Source organism: Nycticebus coucang, chromosome 9, assembly GCF_027406575.1.
Source record: "Nycticebus coucang isolate mNycCou1 chromosome 9, mNycCou1.pri, whole genome shotgun sequence".
In the NCBI taxonomy this organism is placed as follows: Eukaryota; Metazoa; Chordata; class Mammalia; order Primates; family Lorisidae; genus Nycticebus; species Nycticebus coucang.
This window is the reverse complement of record NC_069788.1, coordinates 80329143-80351754: the sequence shown is the minus strand read 5'-3', so window position 1 is coordinate 80351754 and position 22612 is coordinate 80329143. Positions and strand designations below refer to the sequence as shown.

At 53.2% G+C, this 22612-nt stretch overlaps 1 protein-coding gene across 4 annotated transcripts; it reads left to right on the top strand.

Annotated features, from left to right (window-relative positions):
• The first annotated feature begins 1442 nt into the window (after positions 1–1442).
• Positions 1443–18059, top strand: EXOC3L4 (exocyst complex component 3 like 4). Of its 4 annotated transcripts, none has more exons than XM_053603218.1 (15): positions 1443–1536; positions 2108–2291; positions 5361–5405; positions 6114–6254; positions 6783–7167; positions 9110–9764; positions 10839–10950; positions 11183–11305; positions 11647–11747; positions 11961–12041; positions 13757–13871; positions 14390–14509; positions 14602–14754; positions 15373–15494; positions 16583–18059. In XM_053603218.1, exons 5-15 carry the CDS (start codon positions 6786–6788, stop codon positions 16773–16775), a joined length of 2157 nt encoding a protein of 718 aa, XP_053459193.1. In that variant the 5' UTR covers positions 1443–1536; positions 2108–2291; positions 5361–5405; positions 6114–6254; positions 6783–6785; the 3' UTR covers positions 16776–18059. The 4 variants fall into 4 exon arrangements, with proteins under 4 accessions (XP_053459193.1, XP_053459190.1, XP_053459191.1 ...); XM_053603215.1 differs by having other exon boundaries at positions 6768–7167; XM_053603216.1 differs by having other exon boundaries at positions 6615–7167.
• Positions 18060–22612: the final 4553 nt, after the last annotated feature.

Below are 22612 nucleotides of genomic sequence, written 5' to 3'. Positions count from 1 at the left end.
GGACAGGAGGCAGGCAGGCCAAACTGAGCTGGGAGGAGCAGCCACTGGCCAGACGGGTGCTGCTGGGGCTTGAAATGGGACTCTTCTGACCCCATTTCACAGAGGGAACCCAGGGCTAGAGGCTAAGGACTCAAGTGGTAACTGAGAGGCTTCCTGGAGGAGGAGCTGGCGTCTTTGGGTATAACTTGGCCTATTTGCATCTCAGGTGCCTTTCAATCTGCTATGGGCTAAATTGTATTCCTCCAAATTCATATGTTAAAGTACTTCAGGGTATGGCCTTATTTAAAAATAAGGTCTTTAAAGAAGTAATAAGTTAAAATTAGCTCATTAGGGTGCACCCTAATCCAATATGAAGAGGAAATATGGACATGGACACACAGAGAAGGAAGACCGTGTGAAGACAGGGAGCAGGTGGCCATCTGTAGACCAAGGAAAGAGGCCTCTGAAGAAACCAACCCTGCCAGCACCTTGATCTCAGGCTTCTGGGCTCCAGACCTGTGGGAAAATAAATGTCTGTTGTTGAAGCCATTTGGTCTGTGGTATTGTGTGATGGCAGCCCTAGGACACTAAAACCATCTCTGTATTCCTCCTCTCCTGCTGGCTTCACACACTGGTAGCCCCAGCCCAGGTTGGGACAGGTCTGGATCTGTTCTCCTTGGGCTTTCCCTGAGTTTCTTTCCTAAGACGCTTGGAGTGGAATCCCCCGTGAAGGGGCGGGAGCTGTCTCTTCTGGGAAGTCCTGGTGACCCTCCTCACAAATGTCTCCAACCTGATCCACTGTGGGTGGGTCAGGCCCATGTTCCTGATTCTTCATTCAGGCCCCACCTCCACACAATTGCCCAGGCACTGCCCCTGCCCCAAATGCCATCTCTCCTCACTTCTGAGTATGCTCCCATGTCCCTTAGGGCCCCTCTCTTTTCCTCCCAGCTTATGACATCTTCAGGGAAGGCTTACAGCTCAAAATTGTTTCCTTGTGGCTTATAGCCCCATACAGGGTACACTCCTGGTGAACTTGACAAACTTGCCTGGTGCTGGAGCCTCTGTATTTGAGGGAGAGATCCTTCTGGGCTCAGGCACTGTGGGCTGAGTGTCCCCCCCAGCCAATGCCTGCCTACCCCTTGCCTCTGATAGAACGAGGTACTGGGTGTTGTGAGAAGTCCCTGGCAGTGTCCACCCCAATTGCCACAAGACCCTGGGTGCTGTCCTCCCCATCTCTCCTTGCCCCTATGGTCCCTGACCCTCAGCCTGAGCCCAGAGCTGCTGTGAATCAAAGGTTGGAGTGATCGCATCTGGAATGAACAGGGGATGGAAACTTTTCTGAAAGTGAAAGTGCAGGGTCAGGATAGAGGGTGGGGCAGAGGGTGGGGCTGGGTGGGCCTGGCAGGCACTGACCATGGCTGGGAAGTCCCAGCTGTTGGTCATTGGCTTAGGCTGCTCCGGAGGTCCCAAGGCCTGGGCTAGGCTCTGAGGACTCCGCTGGACTACTTCTTCAGGTGACCCTGTTCTGTTTGGGCCCAGAGGCTGCTTACTCAGCAGGTATGTTCAGGGCAGGTGGAACAGGAGGGTGCAGGAATGCTGTAGACAGTAGGCTGATAGTCAAGGGGCTGAGGACTATTCCGGTTGTGCTAGTGGCTTTCCAGGCCAAGGGCCTCAGCTCAGAGACTGGGCCAACTAGGCCAGAGTGCCAGGTCAAATCACAGTGGACCACCCCCCCCACCCTAATACACAGGCAGATACATACCTGTGCAGAAAGCACAGATAGACACACAAGACCTAAAGACATGCATGCAGACACAGACAGACATACTTGGAGAGGTGGAAAGAACCACTCGCAGACCCTCTGAGGCACACACTTAATAGAACAGAGTCACACACATACAGGGAGACACACTCAGGCCAACATGCAGATGTGCAAAACTGATATACAAAGTGTGTACATAACCATGGGTTCACATACACATGTTAGGTTCACTTATCTACTTTTCTTGGGTCCCTGACATGTACTAGCCATTGCTGGAGGCTGGATCCTGCTCATTCCCTACCCTGGGGGGTCTCCTGATCACGGGACAGAGACATCTCAGACCCTGTAACTGTTCCTCGGTCACAGTAGCAGATGTGCCCAGGGCTGGGACCAGGCCCAGAGCAGGAGGTGCTGACCATGGTTGGGGGCTCAGCTGATCAGGGAAGGCCTCATGGAGGAGGAGCCACTTCCGCTGAGCCTTGAAGGAGTTGGCAGCTGAGGAGATAGGGCTTGGGTCACTGCAGGCAGAGTGCAAAGGTATGGAGGAGAGGTGAGTGCTACTGAATGGTAAAAGTCGGTAAACAAGTGGGGGATAAAGCCAGAGGAGTAGTTAGAAAGGGCCTTGAATGCCAAGCCAAGGAAGAAACTGCACTTCTTCTGTTGTTACTGTGAAGGGGAGCCTTTTAAATGTTTGTCTTTTTTCTAATAGGCTTTGTTGGGGTATAGGAAAGCTATTGATTATATTTGTATAAGCAACACAGTTGCTAAACTCTTTCAATAGCTTCAGTAATTTTCTAAGCAGACAATTATATCACTTATGAATAATGACAGTTTTATCTGTTTCTTTCCTATATTTATACCTTGTATTTATTTTTCTTATTATCTTTTTTTTTTGAGAGAGAGAGTCTCACTTTGTCACCCTGGATAGTGTGCCATGGCATTGTAGCTCACAGCAACCTCAAACTCTTGGTCTCAAGTAATCCTCCCTTCTCAGCTCCTGAGTAGCTGGGACTGCAGATGCTCTCCATGACACTGCGCGATTTTTAGAGATGGGGTCTTGCTTTTGTTCAGGCTAGTAGTCAACTTGTGAGCTCAAGCAATCTGCTGGCCTCAGCCTCCCAGAGTGTTAGGATTATAGGCATGAGTCACTGTGCCCAGCCTGTCTTATCATCTTCACTAGTTCTTCCAGGCAAATGCTGTAGAGTAATAGTGAGAACACACATCCTTCTCCTGTTCCTTGTTTTCAGGAAAAAACTTTTAGCTTTCAAGGAAAGCTTTCAGAGGAGGTTTATGTTTTGGCAAGACTCTCCTGACTGCTCCAAGGTGAAGGCATACAAGGGATCTGGGAAGGAGGGAAGATAGGAGTCTGTAATCAGGTGAGGGTGGGTGGTAGGAAGGTAAGGGGGGGAGCACAGGCCTGCACAGGGCATAGCACAGGACACAGGCAATCATCTGTCTGCAGCAGCTGGTTTTAAGCTTTGGAGAATGGGGTGATGGCTGAGTCCCAGGGTGCATGGGGAGGCTGAGGAGTGGGTGAGCACCAAAGGAAACCCAGAGGAAAAGGAGCTGCTACTGGAAGGAAGGCCTAGAGGAAAAGGGGGCAGAAGCTGGGGCTGGGAGGGTGGGGGGAGAAATCTAGATTTGAATTCTCACTCACAGCCTCATGGCCCAGGTGGGAGTTCTCAGTGTTTATGTCTTCTGAGTAGCATTCTTGCCTCTACTGCTGACTCTGCAATGAGTGTACCAGCCTGACCTGGAGAGAGCGGGATTTAGGGCTTGGGTTGGACTTGGGTGTCCAGGACCTTGAAGCTCAGCCAGCTCTAAGCCTCAGCCATGGAGCTGCAGCACAGAAAGTCTCCCTAGACACTCAGGGCAATAGAGACAGGGAAACAGAGAAAGAGAGCCAGACAGAGTTCCCAATGATATGGGGAGGCAGGCTCAGGGAAAAGGGCAAGGTAGACAGGGCAAGGTTGGAGGCTGGAGTTGGGTGGGAGTAGAAAGGGGCTGCAGGTCGTAGCCCAGCAGGCACCAGCATAGCACCTAGACAAGACCAGCTGGGGAAGAGAGGTGACCTTTACACTGGAGGGTTCACCGTCTTGTAGTCTGGGGTGATAGGGATGGGTAGATGGACAGAGGCTCCCAGGCCAGTGCAGGAGGGCTATATCACCACAGGGACAGTCTGGGGTGCCCACTGACAGGTAGTAAGGGTGGGGATGCAGTGCAGTTTGAGGACTCCTTGGAAGTGGAGGTACCTGCACGCTAGGTAAGATTTGGAAAGCAAGTAGAGGAAGGGCAGGAGGGGGAGCAGGCTGAGGGGAAGCTCGGAGCCTGGCCATGCAGGGGGACTCAGAGGAGGCATGCGGGGCTGAACTGAATCCTGGAGGTAAAGCTGGTTTCACCAGCTGGAGGTAAAAGTGAAGAAAGGTCAATCCATATAGGGCGGACTTTGAGTGCCAGGCTGTGGGGCTCAGGCAGTGGGGAGCCCTGGAAGAGTTTACAGCAGGGGAATGACTTAGTTGGATGGGCACTTTGGGAAGGTCACAAATGTCTGGGGAAGCTGGGCATGGTGGCTCATGCCTGTAATCATAACATTGTGGGAGGTCAGGGCTGGTGGATTGCTTGAGCTCAAGAGTTTGAGACCAGCCTGAATAAGAGGGAGACCCCATCTCTACTAACAATAGAAAAACTAGTCAGGCATGGTGGCAAGTGCCTGTGGTTCCAGCTACTCGAGATGCTGAGGCAAGAGGATTGCTTAAGCTCCAGAGTTTGAGCTATGATGCCATGGCAGGCATGCTACCCAGAGTGACAAAATAAGACCCTGTCTCAAAAAAAAAAAAAAAATGCCTTGGGAACCTGCTAGGGACTTCAGGGTGAAAGGTGGTGTGGCTGGAGGCTGGGGGGCCATCTGTGGACCTTGATGGCCCTTTAGTACAGGTCTGGTTTAGGACAAGGTGGTAGAGCAATGCAGCCCCCACATCTCTGCCTGTGTAACCTTCTATGAGACTCACTTTCCAGTTGTCTCTCCTTACCCCTTGGCTTCCATGTCCAACCCTACTGGGACCTGCCACCACCTTGGGTTCCTTGACCAAGAGAAAGGGCTCTTTGGACAGCAACCTTGACTTCCAGGCACAGATGACCCCAGCTTCTGCCCTTCCCCCTGCCACCTCTGAGCTGTATGGTCTGAGGTAACCCTGCCCCTGGCTGGACCTTAGGTTCCTCATCTGTGAAATGGGGTAAAGGACACCCCATCTTTGTTGACAGGGGAAGCTAGTATTATTAGGTGGGCACACACCTAAGGTACTTACTGAGTATGAACCTTCCCTATCCAAGGCAGTGCCTTGCCCCGTGTTCCCTGGGACAGGAGTGGGTACAGCACTAGCTAGACCACCTTCACAATATCCTTGCTCTGCTGGGGGCCAGGCCCTAGGCCAGGTGCTGAGGTGTGCTATAGAGACAGAGGGGAGTGGAGGCCAGGATGGACAGCTCCCTGCTGTATGCAGCTAGGTCTGAATCCAACATAGTTCCTGAACCCTGGAGTCAGAGGAGGATGATGACCTGTGGCCAGGGTGGGGCCGATAAGGCCTCCATCAATCATCTGGGTTTGTTTCTCCCTCAGCAGGGCCTCCTTCCAGCTGCTCTGTCGCCTCTGGGAACCTTGAGGAAGGTAGGCCTCAGCTGTCCCCCAGACAAATGCCTTACTGGGGAGTGAGTGAGGGTCTGGGCCCTGCCTATCACAATGTCATTCCACTCCAGACAAACTGAGGCCTGGGGAGGGGCAATTCCTGCCTGGTGTCACCCAAGACTCAGGTGCTGGCTTCAGCTGGGGCTCTGTGTTAGCACCTGGGGGGAGCCTTGTGATTAGGCTGGGGGCTCTGCCTCTGGGTAATCTTTGATTTTGGCAAGTCCAGATCTTCTTTTGACCCCAGTTTCTCCAAGGGTAAAATGAAACCTCTCTGGCCTGATACCCTCCCCCACTATGGCCCAGTTTGCACAATGGGGTGGGTGGGAGGTCCTGGGAAATTTCCCTCCTCTCTCCCAAGCCCAGCTTAGCCTAAAGCCAGAAAAGCAAACACAGGCTTACTCAGGCTGGAAGGGGGTGGGGGCAGAGACTAGCAGGGGTCTGGGTGCTATGGAGGTGCATAGGCAGCTTCAATTTAGCACCCTCATCCTCTTGGGACCCCTTCCCCACTCCTTGTGGGAGAGGGGCTGGAGCACACTGTGGTGGAGGTGATGGGTGGAGAGGGGAAGATGCAATGGGTGAGAAACAGGATTGGAACCCCCCATCCTCTGGTTAAATATAGACCTGAGGCCCCTCCCCTGTGGGCTGCATGGCCCTGATAAGTGGCAAGCTGGCCTTGGCCTGTGCCCTCAGGCCCTACACTGCCTCCCTGGAGCTCTGCAACACAGACACCCACGACATCCAGGGAAGGGTGTCCCCTGAGGAAGGGGGCCAGCAGAGAGCAGGAAGCAGCCCTCCTTTTTGACCAGAAACAGGCCTTTTGGCTGAAGTAGGGTGAGCTGAGGGCTCTAAAGGATGGGTAAGGGACTGAGGGGGTGGTTGGAAGATTTAAGTTTTAGGACCTAAAGTCTGGGAAGTCCTGGATGTAGTGGCTGAGCCCTGTCTTCAGTTGTTGTGAACTGTGAGCTGGGTGGGGTGGGTGGGAGGTCCTGCATGTTCAGCTAGCCCTCCAGTTCTAAGGGGAGGGTCTGGCATGGGAGATGGAGTGAGGGGTGGGCACTTGCGGGAGACCTGTTTTGGTCTTAGAAAGGCTCCTAATGGAAGTAGCCTTCTATATCTCAGTACCCAGCTGAGCTTGGCACATAGAAGGTGTTGGCCAAGAATGTTGTCTAGTGACACTTCCCTTTTTGATAGCCTGAGTGTTGTCTCTTCTGGGAGGCCTTCTCTGACCAAGACCTGGGTCTGGCCAGGCCCCACACAGCTGGAACAGGTTTCAGTGCCTGCTCCCAGGTACTGGGCATCCTCCTGGCCTCCTGCCTCCTTACCCCCACATCTCCTGCTGACCAGATGTCATCACCGCAGACAATGACCCCTGGGCTGGAGCTGCAAAGCCCCAAAGAGGCTGAGGAGCCACAGATCCCAGCCCAGAGCACCCGGCGGACAAGCAGCAGCAAAGAGCCCAGTGCCCATCGTGATGACACCATGAGGCCAGGCCTGGGCACCTTGAGGCGTGCCTTCTCACGGGCAAGCCAGCGGGCCTTGACTCAGGTCTCCAAAGAAGACTCAGGGCTGCTTTGGCGAAGGTCCTACTCCCTGTTCCGATCCTTCAGGCGTGCCCTGGATGAGGGACCAGCTCCTGGCCAGTCCCAGATTGCTATTGTGCCGGAGGTGTCCTCGAGGGTCAAGGATGGTGTCAGTCGGCAGGCATCTTCTGGGGTGGGGCCCAAGGAACTGGAATCCAAGACAGGTGAGAATCTCACAAACAAAACTAAGCATGAAAAGAAACTGAGAACGGAGGGTAAGCAGCTGAGCCAAGACTTCCTACAGGCTTTTCTCCCTAGCTCCTCCAAAACCCTGCCCCCTGGACAACTGCCCTCTAAATTCTTCCAGCATGTCAGTAAGGGGAGCTCCCATTGAGCAGAATGAGAAAAGAGAGGCTCAGAGGGGTTAAGTGACTTGCCTTTGGTCTCACAGCCAGGAAGTGGAGCATGGGCTTTGAATCCAGATCCACATGACTCTAGAACTCTAGCCTCTCCATGTATTTTCACAGCCTGGCTCCTAGTTAAACTGGGACAATACACAAGGCACTGGTCTTCTCTAATCACAGGGTCTCAAAGGTGCACAGGGTCCATAGCTACCTGGAGAGGAGCTCAGGGGGCTGCCCAGAGGAGGATGCATTGGAATTGGGCTCTAAAAACAGGGTGTGGGTAGAGGTTGAGGGCTTTGTGGGGTAGGGGCTGGTAAGAAGTGTTGAAGCTGGACACTGGGGCAGGAGCATTGCAGGACACGCCCAATTTGAGCTCTGATCTTATTAGACCTGCAATCAGTGCTGCAGGAGGCTGCTGGTATGGGGGTGGGGATGGGAGCAAGGAAGAAGGCAGGGAATGGGGGTAGGGAAGAAAGGCGGAGGGGTGGGAACTGGTGACCTTCTAGATCCTTAAGTGTAGCCTTTTGATTGAACCAAATTTTATAGAATAAATCCTTTAAAATTTTTTTACATATACGTGTGTTTATTAGGTTTCCACTTGTGCCTTCACAGAATTAAAAAGGCTTAAAATTTAATAACAATAACAATGTTTAAGATAAGGACTAGAAACAAAAACCTCGTAAAGAATGAACGACAATAAATATATTCAGAAAATAAATCAGACGATTACTACATCAAACTATTAAGCAATAGTTTGATGCAATAATAATAATAATGCAAAGAAAGTAACATTCGCATTGTCAGATAAGAGTATGTCTATTATAGAATGCTTTGACTCTGAGATTCAGTATGGAGTCGTCAGTTAACTTCTTATTTTTTCCCCCCAAAAGTCTCAAAAAACAGACAACTAATATTTATAAATAAAAGTATAAAATAATTTCAAAAAACAGATCATGCCAAATCTTATAGACAATAGAAAAAGAAGAAATACTTCAAAATCATTCTATTTAATCTGGATACACCTGATATTAAAATTGGAGAAAACATATTATTATAAAGGGGAAATTACAAACATATTTCACTTATAAATGAGGATACAATATCCTACATGGTGAGGCATGAGGGAAGGGGAGACCAGACAGAGAAGGAGGGAGGGGGTGTGGGCAAGGAAAACAAAACAAAAAAAAAAAAAGAAAGAAAGAAAGAAAAGAGTGACTAATTCTCACATAAATTGGATTTAATTTTGACCAAAGTACATTACTTAAACATTAATTTTTAATTCAACTTGTTAATATGTTGTTTAGGATATTGCATCCTCATTTATAAGTAGAATAAATCCTTTTAATACAGGAATTTGATCTGGGAAGTTTGGATTCGATGGAGGGGCTCTGGAGGGCCACGTTCGTGTGGCTTTGAAATTTCAGGTTCCCGGGCGGTGCCTGTGGCTCAAGGAGTAGGGCACCGGTCCCATATGCTGGAGGTGGTGGGTTCAAACCCAGCCCCGGCCAAAAAACCAAAAAAAAAAAAAAAAAAAAAAGGATGAAATTTCAGGTTCCCCACCTCTGAGTGATTCTGAGGGAGGGCTCCTGGTAGTTGGGGGCTGTTGCTTCTGGAGTGGGCCTTCAGTAGGACTCTGGGGCGAAGAAGCAGAAGCCAGGCAGCCCAGTCCCTGATGGACATAACCGGGGTCTACACATCTTACTTCAGACTGGTGTCCTGGGGTGGGTCCTCTCACGGCCCCTCTTCTCGCCTGCCCTTGCAGAAGGCAAATCTGTGGCTGACCTCATTACTGAACGGCAACTGCTGGCGGCCTTCGAACAGCTTCGGTACCTAGAGACGCGGCTGGTGGCTGAGAAAGCCTCGCATACCTTCGAACAGGACCCTACGGCCTTTGCTCGGCGCGCCATGGACTTATGCCTACATTACGACGGTCTAGCAGCGGAGATCGGAGCCATCGTGCGTGAGACGCTGGGACCAGACGGTGTGGACGCTGCCGTGCTGGCCCAGGTAGCCCATGTGGTGCGCGCGGAAGAAGAGGCCCATCCGGCGTCCCCTGCCGACGGCGACTTTCTGCGTACGCCCCGCCGCTGGCGCCAGCACTGGGAGGAGGCCGTGCAGCAGAGCGCGCAGGAGCGCGTGCGGCCAGCGGGAGCTGGGGGCACATCTGGGGCCGAGGAGGGCGCGTCGGGCCTGGCCCAGCTTCTGGCCCAGCTCCGTGGCTTGGTTCGCAACGATCTACAGAAGGTGCTGCTGGAGGTGCAGCCGGCGTATGCAGCAGCCGGCTTTCCAGCATGGGAGGCCTACCAGAGCGCCTTCCACGGCGCGGTGGCCCAGCGCCTCCAGGAGCTCGCGCACGACGCCCGCGGCTGTGAGCAGCTCTACCTCCTGCTGGACTGGGCTGCCAATGTCTACGGCAGGTGAGCCTCAGCCAAGGCGCCAGGGGGCAAGGATGTGCTGGCACTAGGGCCTTACTTGAATCTGCTTTGAGGAACACAGAGCACTCTTTTCCTCCTTCCCCTCCTCCTCCTTTCTTTTCTCCTTCTCCTCCCTTCTTTCTCTCCTCCTCCTCCTTTCTTCTTCTTTTCCTCTCCTCTTCCTCCTTTCTTTTCTCCTCCTCCTCCGCCTCCTCCTCCCCTCTCCTCCTCCTTCTCCTCCACTTTTTTCTTCATTCCCTCCCAGGGTGGGGATGGGGGAGGGTGGGGCATTAACGTTCTTCCGCATTCTAGGTGGTGGTGCGCTGTCACGCCCCAGATTTTCCTAAGGGATCACCTGTGCACAGGTTCCCAAAGTTGGAAAGCCTCCACGGGGCAGTTCTCAATGGGGCAGGAAGCCCAGTTAGAGCCCATGCCGGTCCACAGTTGTCTTGGAGCGAATCAGAGAAGAGTACCTCTCCAGGCAGGATCCAACTGTGGGCGCACAGAGCTTGGCTTGTTTGCCCCCACTTTCCCCTTTGGATGGACATCTAGGTTCTGGGTGCAGCCTGTTGTGAATTTCCACCTCTAGCTCGGCATTGCGTGATTAAGGTGGATTATTAACCCCCTGAATGGTCTGCAATCCCTCAGGCAGGAGCGCCTGCAGAGGAATTTTCCCAGAGTCCTGGGCTTCTTAAATTGCTGTGCCTCTGCCCTTCTCTGAAGTTCCCTGATGTAGGCTGGATGGTGGCTGGTCCCTAAGCCATGGAGTTTGGGGGAAGGGAGCGTTAGAGCCCAGTCTTGGGTGTACCCGGACCAGGAGGCAGTTTGGTTGAGGTCCATCTGCACAGCTGTCCTTAAACAGTCTGCACAGGCACAGTTGGTTGCTAGAGCACCAGGAAAGCCAGCGTTCAGAGGCTTCGGGGGAGGTGGGATAGAGTTCTGGAGTCAGGGGGAACGGAAGTCCAGGTTTTGACCCTTCTGTGACCCCATTAGACTTTGAGCCTGGAGCCAGAACCGGGTAGTGTCTGCCACATGAGAGTCCTGCCCAACCTCAGTGGCCCCTGCCCTCCCTTCCAGTCCTGACTTCCTGGGCTCCCCTGGCCTGGAGCGGCCCACCGAGCCTCTGCCCCCGCTTCTAGCACCTGATGTGTGGGCCCGCCTGGAGAGAGACTACACTAGCTTCCTCGAGGTAAGGTGGGAGGGAGGGCAGGCTGGATGCTGCCGGGTCCTGCAGGAAGGTGCAGTGCCCAGGGTCACGGTTGCAATGCTGGCGGTAGCTCATCCTGTGGCCGCTATAGCGTGGGCTTTGTAACCTGACTGGTGGCCCTTGTCCCAGAGGAGGGAGGACTAGATCCAGCAGGCAGGAGTCGTTTGGACCTCCTCCCAAGGAGTATCTCACCACAGCCCTGCCTCCTCCTCAGACCAAGATCACAGGCTGCTTCGATAGCATCTTGCAGCTGGAGAAGAGCCGCTGGGTGGCCACCGAAGCCCCGGATGTGCTGCAGGGCCTCTACCACGCGCCACTGTCCATCGACATCCACATGGTTTGGCCTGGGAAGGGGGCGCGAAAGGGGATATGTTCAGGCCCCAGGGATGCGATGGGGACACCTAGAGGGCTATCACATTCAGCCCTCATCATCCTTCTCCATTAGATGGGAGCCTGAGGCCCCACGGGAGAGGAAATCGGGATACCCTGGAGGCCCGGGGTAGCTGGTGGGCCGGGGGTGCTGGGAAGTATACCCTCAGGTTGGGGCCACTGAAGACTGGAGCCAAGACTAGGAGGCAGGGCTGGTGAGCCAGAAACGTCGCCCGGCCACCAGGTGGAGAACTATGGGCTCTGGGTCAGGGGCTCAGACGCACGCTCAGCGTGAGGCCTTGCTCGCAGCTCGTGGCGGAGCACGTGAAGGCGGGCGGCGCTATCTCAGCTGAGCTGGAGGCCACCACCCTGCAGATCTGCGCACGGGCGCTCGGTCTCTTCGTGCCCAGGTGCGGATTCGTCCTTGGCCAGGGTGGGTCGATGGAGTGGCCTGGGCAGAGTGTGGGCAGTGGCCACCCTGTTTGCTTGGAGTGGTAGAACCCTGCTCTGCAGGTGGCAGGGAGTTGTTGTTACCAGGGCCAGAGGTAGGCTGGCGACCCAGGGGCGGGCGGACCTGGGGTCATAGCTCGGCCAGGAAGGCCTTTGCGTACTCCCGCCCCCAGGTTTGAAAAGGCTTTTCTGGAGTCGAAGGCAGTGAGTGAGCCGCATCTGGGCGCCTACATTAACGCCTGCGAGGAGCTGAGGTGGGTGTTTCTGCTCCCACTCAGGGGCGGCGCGACCAGCAGGGGGCGCGCGAACTCTGGGAACCCCGGCCCAGCCCTTGGTGTGTGTGCGTGTGAGAGAGATGGGGAGGCGACAGGCGGATAAGAAGTGGGTTGAGCCCCAGGCCAAGCGTCAGTGTCTACCCCCACCACCTCCCACTGCAGACACATCGGCTGTGAAGGCAGACTCAGCCACCTGAGGGCACAGACACTGGGCTATCTTGTCTGGGTTCAGATCCCAGCTCTGCCACTTGCTGGCTGCGTGCCATGGGACAAATCACTTCATCTCTGTGCCTCTTTTCTCATCTGTCCAGTGGGGACAGATGTTCTTGAGGACTGTGTGGGCACTCTGTGCCTTAGAGCAGTGGTCTCCAACATTTGTGTGAGCAGGGAGGGACTGGCTTTATGGAAGATAATTTTTCTAGACTGGGGGTGGTTTCCTGATGATTCAAGCACATTATATTTATTGTGTACTTTATTTCTATTATTACATTGTAATGTACAATGAAGTAATTGTACATACAACTCAGCATAACACAAAATCAGTGGCAGCCCTGAGCTTGTTTTCCTGCAGCTAGATGGTCCCAATGGTAGCATCACCACCTCAGCTTCACCTCAGATTATCAGGCATTAAATTCTCCTAAGGGGCATGCAAACGACATCCCTCATATATGCAGTTTGCAGTAGGATTCTTGCTCTAATGCCGTTACTGATCTGACAGATGGTGGAGCTCAGGCAGTGATGCCAGGGATGGGGAGCAGCTCTAAATACAGATGAAGCTTTGCTCACTCACCCACCACTCACCTCCTGCTATGCAGCCCAGTTCTTAACAGGCCATGGACCAGCATGGGTCTTCAGCCTGAGGGTTGGAGATCACAGTTCATTTTGGCTGTTTGTGAGCCCTTGTGGTGTGCCAAACGCTGTGCTGGCCTTACCTGCCAGATGCATTTTATCCCAAGTGCAGCATACCCATGTACAGATGGGAAAGTGGAGACCTGGAAAGGTAATGCTGCTTGCTCATGGCCACACACCCAGTAAGTGGTAGAGTTGAGACTTGAACCAGGCTTGCCTGAGTCCAAAGCATGACCATGATGAGGCACTTCTTCTCTAACACCCTCTCATACCTCTTTTGTGTTAATCCTGTCCTTGGCACTGGGAACTCCAGAGTTTCAGCCCCATGGAACATTCTTTGTCAGTTGGTAGGCAGGCAGCCTCTAGCCTGACCCCTGATGGAACTTCAGCCTGCCCTGCTATGTCCCTTGGCTATGGGAACTGAGCATAACCTTACCCTCAGTTTTCCCAGTGTTGAAATAAGAACATTATTACTTTTGGGAGCAGTTGAGCCTCGATGATGGGTGGGTCTGTTCCACGCATGGCTGTGTTACACTGTCCCATCACCAAAAGGGATGGAAGGTTTGTTCCAGAGCTGCCAGAGGGGAACTCTGCCAAGAACCTGGGCCACTATAACCCCATTGACCTACTCCTCTATGATTGGCTTCTGAAGCTTTGGTGTTGTCCCCTCACTTGCCTGTGCTTCACGAGCTACACATTGTGCAGCCCCAGGGGCTGGCCTTCACAGTGTAGTCTAAATGAACAGAGCTGGCATGGTCCCCAGCCTGCAGGTCTATGTGCTGGGCCGTATTCCCCAGCCTGCTTCCACTTGCCCATCTCATCACTTTGTCCTGGCCCCTCCCTAGGACCAGTCTTCTGGCCAGGTTTCCAGGAACCTTAGAAGAGCTAGAGAAGCCCTTGGTGGCTGCTACCTGTAGCTTCCAGAAGCACCTGCTTCAGGGCTTGCAGTGTGACATGCAGGTGAATGGGATGGGCCTTCTCTCCCCACTTTTCATGCCCTGCAGGTGCCCTTTAGTCCCTGGAGCCTGGGGACTCACGTCACAGAATTCATTTACCCCAAGAGCCATCTCAGGGGTATGTGTTCGGGAGAGGGCAGGACACCTAGATGAATTCTCAGCTGACTGGGGATGGCTGGGAAATGCTTACCTTCTCACTTCAGACTTGATCTCTGAGTGCTCAGCACCCAAGCCTAGATGGTGGGTTCAATGAACCAGGTCTGGGTCCCTAACCTAGCCCTTCAAAGATTTCCCTTGGCATACCCTAAGAAGACCTGATTAGATACTCAGACTCAAACCTTGCCCACTAGAGTTTGGGTCCTGGAAGGGGCCTAGTTACAAACACAATTTTTAACTAGAAGAGGGGATGGCTCCTGGCAACCCAGTAGGGAGGAGTGTGAGGAGTGTACACTGGACTTTGAGGGAAGGGTTTGGTGGATAGGGAGTATATATTTGAAGACTCACACTTCCCTGTGTCCTCAGCCGCTCTTCAGGGTTGTGTGCACCAAGGGCTGGCTGACACAGGACATGCTTCGTCCCCTCATGGACAAGGTGCTGGCTTTTGCTCGTCATCTGGAGCATGTGGTCCAGCCATGGGCACAGGTACAGCAAAGGGAAGGGTCCACCAGGGGTCTGCCCAGGGCTGGGGCTGCGGACCTTGACTCTGCCCCTGCCCCTAATCCTCTGCTGCCCAGGAGACTCTGCAGGAGGTGCACCGGTATGTGGTCCGGGAGTACTTGGTTCAGGTGCTGAGGCCACGAGAGCGGTTTCGAGGTGTCGAGCGGGTGAACGGCTCCCAGAAGATGAGCCTTGATGCCCAGGCCATCAGTGACACCTTCCATGGCTTGGTAAGAACAGCATCTGATTGCCCCCAGGGATGGTTACCTCCTGGAGCACCCCACCTGCCACCAAATTCTCATTTCTTCTTGGTCCTCAAGGGCCCCAGATGGGGAGTGGCAGTCACCCAGTCTTAGCTGATAGAACTTTTGGCAGAGCAGTTCTCCCCCCACTGCCCATTGGACTAGGGAGGGGTTGGGCCTTCCTGCCTGGTAGGGGTAGGGCCATGCACAGAGGTGGAGGCACTTTATAAACAGTTTGGGGCATCTGGGGAAAGAGTGGGTGAAGGTATCAGTCTCACCTGAGGGTTGAGGTTTGAGGTTCACAGCCATCTCCTCACCTCACACCAGGAGCCCCAATAGCTGCAGCACCCACCTCAACCCCTATACATCCCTTATCTGCAGTGCTGGTTTCCCAGTCTCACTGTGATTCCAGGCAGAACTTTCCTCTGCTGGATGTGGGTAGGGGAGGTGACTACTGCGTTGCAGATGAGCCCATCCATCCAGCTGTGGGGAGCCAGGTGGGCACTGCAGAAGGGCTGACCATGTACTAATGGGGGCTGGAGGCAGTGATGGCAGAGGGGTTTTTGGGGCAGGTGGCCTACCTTACACACGTCTCTGTCTCTGCAGGGCTCTGAGGCCAAGTGGCTGGACCAAGCCATACCGTGTGTGGCAGAGATCCTAGGTGAGACATACAAAGATGACATCCAGCGGCATCTGGAGACACTCATCCAGAGTTACCCCGACATCAGGTTTGTTGGCATATGCTGCCCTACTCTCTGTTGGGGCAGAGAGCTGTGGGGCCAAGGGGTCTGGTGTTTGTACTTTCTGAAGAGTCCCAGTGGCTGTGGTTGGGTGCAGAGGACAGGAAGGAGTGAACTTTGGGGCTGAGGAAGCCACCTGGGAGGGCTTGGGATTCAGGATTTGAACCTGCACAGACCTGTGTGCCCATGAGCCTGCTGACCTCAGCATGGGGAGCAAGTGGTGGTGGGGGGAGGGGAAGGGGAGCAGGGCTGGGCCATCCCCTCTAGGCTCCAAGGGGGTAGGGCTAGGGGCAGAGGGAAGGGAAGGAAAGGTCAACCTCTCATCCTGGAATCTGAGGGGTGAACCCTCGACCCTTGAGGACAAAGTCCTCTCTTGAAGCCCCAAGAATATGAAACCTAGCCAGGAGGAAGGAGGCTTTGATCCCAGGGTCAGTTTAGGGGATGTTGAGTCATTGAAGCCCTTGGAAATCCCAGCTCAGATCTCTCCATGGTATTGTAGATTCCAGGATGGGGAGTGTACAGAAAGCCCCTGGTCCTGCCCCTTCCCTTTCTCCTACCATGCTGTGCCATGGAAGAATTCCCTGCCCCTGTCCCAGGCAGCCTATCAGTCCTCTCCCCTGCTTGCTTCATACCCTGGGGTTCTCCTCCAGGCCTCTTTGTGTTCCCTGGCCTAGTGTAGTTCTGCCCTCCCTGGCTCCTAGGGTAGTGCTTTGTGACCAGCTTGGTCTTGGGGCTGGGAGGCAATGACTCCTCTGGCCTGGACCTCCTCACCAGCCATATCACTCCCTCTCTCACTCTGCCCTATTTCTTGAATCAGTTCACTGGTCTCCCCTCTTCCTCTGCATAGGTCCTTTCCCCTGTCAGGCATGCCCCTCCCCCAAGGTGCCCTCGGAGGCCCAGCTACCATACACTCCAGGTCCATTCTGCCTCCTCCTCTGTCACTCTCAGCCTCTCTGGCCCAGTTGCAGGAATGCTGGTGACTCATACTTCTTCTCAGCCCAGGGGTTTCCCCTCACCCTGGCCTGGGGTGTCATGGAGGTGCTGGGTCTGAAGCAAAGATCTTTGTGTCTCCATAGGCGGGATCACATACTGGCTATTCTGGCCCTGCGCAGACTGGGCCGCCGGCGGAACCAGAGCCTCCTGCAGCATGCCCAGGAGCTGCTGAAGGCTGTGGCCAAGACAATGAGCTCAGGGGCCACTGGACACCGTGTGCTCTTTGGGGAGATCGAGGTGCCAACCTCTATGGACGTGCTAATTGCCTGCATTTAGAGCTCTCTGGCTTGAGAGGGGACTGTCCTCAGGTGGAGGGTCAGATACCCTCCTAAGGCACTGAGCCGGGAGCTAGGAGCCCAGGGAGTCACTCTCAGCCCTGCCCCCACTCTGAAGCCTGCAGTTAGGGAATTTTTGTCTTCAGCCAAGCAGGGCTGCTCAGCCAGAAGGAACAGCAGTGATAAAGGAAGGCACTTCAGGCATTTGTGGGGGAGTATTTGGGTCCTTCAGAGTTTCCCTTCAATACTAACCCCCCAGGGGGGTTTCCTGCCTGCCTTACTGTCCAATACCATCCCCCAATCTGAAAGTGAAGGTCAGGGTATTTATTTAAAAATAAATGTCAAGTAAAATGGTGCCTCCTTAAGGAGAAGATAGGGCCAAGCTGGCTGGGAATGGGAAGTCTGGGTTCCCATACACCAAGGACTGGAAGGCCCTCTGGTGACTCCATTTGGTGGAAGGTTCTTTTCTACTCATTGAACTGATGGGTAGACTGAAGCAGGTCCAGAGCTGGGAAGGCCCAGGTCTTGACCATGGCATCCTGGGTTGGAGTCCATTCGTCTCATGTGCCAAGTCAGCCTCTTAGGCAGGCCCTGGACCTCTGGGAGATAAGATGAGACCTTGTTGCAGCTCAAGTATTTGAGTTAGATGGGGGAGGGACTGGCTTGGCACCTGTAGCACAGTGGTTATGGCGCCAGCCACATTCACCGAGGTTGGGGAGTTTAGCCCAGGCCCGGGCCAGCTAAAACAACAATGACAACTGCAACAAAAAATAGCTGGGCATTGTGGCAGGTGCCTGTAGTTCCAGCTACTTGGGAGGCTGAGGCAAGAGAATCTATCACTTAAACCCAAGAGTTGGAGGTTGCTGTGTGCTGTGACACGCCACAACACTCTACCAAGGGCAACATAGTGAGACTCTGTCTCCAAAAAAAAAGATGGGGGCGGGACTTCCCAGTAGTGAAAACAAAATTGTCAGGTTGCTCCAGGGGAAGCGTCATTCATGGAGTGTGTGCATGAGGCATGAGGCCTCTCAGTGGTGGAGGTAGGCTGCAAGGGCTCCGTGTACTTGTAGCTCCCCCCCATCATGGAAAGCTGACACTGAAGGGTATATGTGAAACTTGGTAAATGTGGAATGTAAATGTCTTAGCACAATAACTAAGAAAATGCCAAGAAGGCTATGTTAACCAGAGTGATGAAAATGTGCCAAACAGTCTGTGAAACTAGTGTATGGTGCCCCATGATCGCATTAATGTACAAAGGTATGATTTAATAAAAAAATAAAAATCATACCTAAGCCTTATGAATATCAAAAAAAAAAAAAGAAAAAGAAATTTAGCTGTAGCCTGTGGGGTGAGGCTGCTGGGAAAGTCATTTGCATTGACATCCTCAGGCTTGCCAGGACGGGTGACAGCTGAGATGGGGAAACTTACAGGGAGAAGCTGAGACAGGTGTCAAATAGCTGCCCCTCCCCAATCCTTCTGTAGCAGGCTGCCACTGTCTCTCTAGGCCTTGGTAGGTAGCCTCCTTCCCTGCACTGTGGACAGCTAGGGGGATGTGCCCAGGCAGGTCTTGCCCCATTCCCTACAACAGGGTTGGCACGCAGAGCCAGGTCAGAATCTTTCTGGGACCTTGGGGTTCGGGAGTTCAGGAGTTATTTGTCTCCTCTGGGAGCAAGTGCCATAGGCAGTGTGCCCTGCCCCATCATGGGTGGCACCAGGGTTGGAGGCTGAGGGGTAGGGCAGGCAGGGGGATGAGGAAATATGCAGACCTCCCTGGGCAGGGTAGGAATGAGGAAATGGAGAGGTTGGGGTTCCCAGGCTCCAAGGCTAGGGTGGGGGCAGGGTGTGTGTAATGCTGACAGTGGCAAGCCATCCTTAAACTCATGGGAAAGTGGAGGCTGGTAGAGGATGGGGCGGCCCTGGCATGGTGGGCTGGAATCATCCCAGTCAGGGCTACAGGTCGAGGGGCACCTCTTTTCCTAGGGGAGGGGTCCAATGGAAGGGCAAGTGATTGACAGGCTAGCCTGTCCCCTGCTTGACCCTACATATAACCTTAGTGGCCATGAATATCTTGATCTGGTCTGGTACTGGCCAGGTTCTCCCCATGGAGTCTCTGCTACCCCTTCCCCACCTTTCAGTCCCAGGTGCCTCCCTGAGCCTCTGCAGTCCCAGCCCTGAACCTGACCAGTTTAACCCTGCCTGAACCCTTCAGCTGGAGGTGGAGGGCCCTGGGGCTGGGCTTCCAAGCAAGGTTATGGGGATAGGGAGGGGCTTCTGTCTTGGTTCTGCCACTTTACAGATGTGAGACAAGACCTAAGGCAAGTCCCCTTATCTGTGCCTCAGTTTTTCCAGCTGTGAAATGGGGGTACTGTCAGTGCCTCCTTCTGGGCTGGGGAGGGTGAAGTAAGGGCCAGCCACAAAGCCCTGGCTTCCCCATGACCCCATGTTGCCAAGGGCCTGGCCAGGCCATGGTCTGCAAGAAAAAGCCAACGCTGTGGGTACAAGAGTGGGGAACTAACAGTTTAATGAGAATATTTCAGATTGTATATGAAACCTGCACATTGTACCCCTTGATTGCACTAATGTACACAGCTATGATTTAGCAATAAAAATAAATAAATTAGAGAGAAAAAAAAAAAAAAGAGTGGGGAACTGAGTGTTCAACAGGACCTGAGGGGGATTGAGGTCATTGCACTGGGAAAGTCACCAAGGGGAGGCTGGGAAGAGGCACCCAAGGCTTAGTAGCCTTGGCCTCATGAAAGCTTCACATTGCAAGGGCATTTGATTTAGGCGTAGACCCAGGACTGTCTTCCTGAGGATTTCTTGGCCCAGAGAGAGAAGGTTAGGGTTTTCCTGGCAGGAACCATGTGCACATGTATTCTTGTATCTCCATGCACAGAGTATGAGTGTGTGCCCATGTATGTATTCCTAAGAACCCATAATGCCTAGGGGTTGGAGCAGCTTCCCAGGCCAAGTGAGGCTGAGCAGGAGGTTGGACAGCAGCTCCTACTAGGGTGCTGCTAAGGAGGCTGGGGACAGAAGGTGGACCAAGACCAGGGGACCCAGGACTGGTTCAGGCCCAGGACTCTGGCAATTGGCCCTTGGATCCCCAGGGGTGGACCTTGCACACTCCTGCAGCCTACTAGATCCCATGAGCCTTGCAGAGTCTAGAGTGTTTCCTTGGCCATTTGTTGTCTAGGCCAAGCGTGCTGGGGGGTGGGAGGTCTGGCTTTCAGCTGCTTCTGGAATTGGTTGTCTGGCTGATAAGAATGTGTGTGTGTATGTATTTTCATGGGATGTGCCAGCCCATCAGCACCCTCAGCACAGAGGACCTCTATCCTGCCTCCCTGTTTCTCATGGAGCAGAACAGCCTGGGACTAGCCTGTGTGACCCTCAAGCTTGGATCACAGCCCTGCAAGCTATTCCTTGCTTCTAGCCTCTGGCCACCTCACCCCTGCTGTGACACCCACTGTTCCTCCCTCTTCAGGGCTCAGTGTGGTTTTCCAATTGCCACCCATTTCCTGGGGCTTTCATGTACTGAGGGTGGCCCCTGGTCTCTGTCCCTGAGCTTGGGGTCCATGAGGCAGGGCCTGCTCAGTGAATCTTCTGGGGCTCCAACTCAGGCCCAGCCAGAAGAACAGTGAGGAGGTACACATGCTCAAGGCAGGTGCTCAGGTTGGCAGAGGTGATGGACCGTATGTGTGAGTGGCCCAAGGACAACATATGTGGTGGGAGGAGGTGGCTTGGGACCTAGCAGCCCTCTGTGACCATCTTTCCCTCCTGGTCTCTTGGTGCTTGGGTCCAGCTGTTTTGAGAGTGTGTCATGTTTGAAAAGCCCACAAGGCTAATTTACACAAGACTGCATTTGGGTTTTGGCTTTGTCCTCCTCTAGCTTGTAATCTGGGCTTAGTCTTGTTTGTAATGTGGGAGAGAATGGCCAGTAGGGAGGGAGCTTGGGGGTAAATGAGACTGTCTGCAGAAATCCCAGAAGAAGGGCATGTTGTGAGTGGCAGTCAGCGTGATACCTTCATGCCTGTACAGCCCCTCCCTCTTCCTTCCTCGCCTGGTGACCCTGGCCCCTTCCTTCCTGGCCCCAGTCCTCAGCAGGCCCCTGTACATGGGGCAGCACCCTCAGCAGCTGGGTCAGTGGATCCTGCAGGGCACCTCACCACTGCCACATCGTAGGGGAGGCTGTAGGGTCCAAAGCTCCCCCCGTCCTCACTCTCCTGTCCTTCCTTTGTGAACTGCAGCAGGCCACAGGGGTGCAATAATGCCTGCCAGTTCATTATTGGACCCCGGAGGAGGGGCCCGGACTGGGCTGTCCCTGACTCACTAGTGGCCTTTTCTCACCTACCTATGTGGAAGGCTGTGGTGTATGCTGTTGGCCACTGGGATGAGACAAGGCAGCTGCTGCCAAGGGTGGACTCCACAGAGCTACGCGTCTGGGGGATCAGATCCTGCCAGGCCCAGCCTTTCAGGGGCAATTGTGCTGGGAGCCAGCAACTTCATGGGTGAGGGCCATTAGGGCTTCAGCCTGGCCACCTGGGCCTCTGCTTGTTTGAAACACTTGGCAAAAACTGAAATTTGGACAAGTTGTACCCACTCCTTAGTCTACTCTCCTACTAGGACCTGGGGGACCTACTGCAAGGGTCTACTTGCGAAGACCCTTCCTCCTTCCAGGAACGCCATACTTCTGTCTGTCTGCACATATGCCTGTCCATCTATTAGCAATTTCAAAATTTAATTTGTTAAATTTTTTGTTTTTAACTTTAATAATGTTTTAGATAGTAACACATTCACTTAGATCAAAATTTAAAAGGCATGAAATAAGGTAAAAAGTCTCCTTGTTTCTGGTCCTTCTATCCCAGTGTTTTTCAACATTTTTTTATTTCATAGCAAACTTGAACCTATAGTTAAACTTCTGTGGCACACTTAAATTATATTGATAAAAAAAAGAATAAAAAACAAAATATACTTATTGTGCTTTGTACTTCTTTCAAAAATAATGATTTTTTAAAAATTTCACAGTATACCTAAGATCCTCTCATGGCACACCAGTTGAAAAACATAGCTTTATTCCCTTCCCCAGAAGCAGCCAAGTTTCCTTGCAGGACACTTGGGTTTGTAAAAAGCAGTTCTTACTTAAGGAAAGTATAGGAATAGGGAAATGTTGGGCATTGATGAAGAACTTGTTTTATTAGAGATGGGGGTATGGGGCAGTCCTCTTGATTCCAATAAAATTAAGTGATGAAGAACCCAAGGCTCTTAGATGGATAGAATCCCAAAATAATGGGATCTTAAGATCTTGGGGAGAGAGAAATGCCATGAGAAATCCTGCTGTTCATGGAGTACCCACCATGTGCTGAGGTCTGCTTGGTGATTTACAGCATTCCACCTTCCCACAGATGTGGTGCAGTAGTTAAGAATCAGCCTCTGGGTTTAGACATCTCTGGGCTAGAATCCCAGCTCTGCACCTTCCTAGCTGTGTGACTTTGGGCAAGTTACTCCACCTCTCTGGAATCTGTCTCACTATGTAAAATTGGGAGCATTACATGGGAAAATGCAAGCATTGCTGTCAGAGAAGGGTCTGGGGCTTGGTGAGTAACCCCCACCTGTTCCAGCCATTGTTGTTTATGTGCACTTCCTCCTTTAAACCACCCCTGCCCACCTCTGAGAGGGTGTCCTGAGGTGTGGAGCAATGTATTAAAAGGTACAGCTATAAGTGAAGGAGCAACAAGGGCTCAGGTGGTCCCCCCATGGGCCCCCCAACATGATGCCTTCCTTCCCCCAAATCTGGAAGCTGGAGTTCCTGGCCGTCAGGCAAGGAGGGGCTCCCAGCAT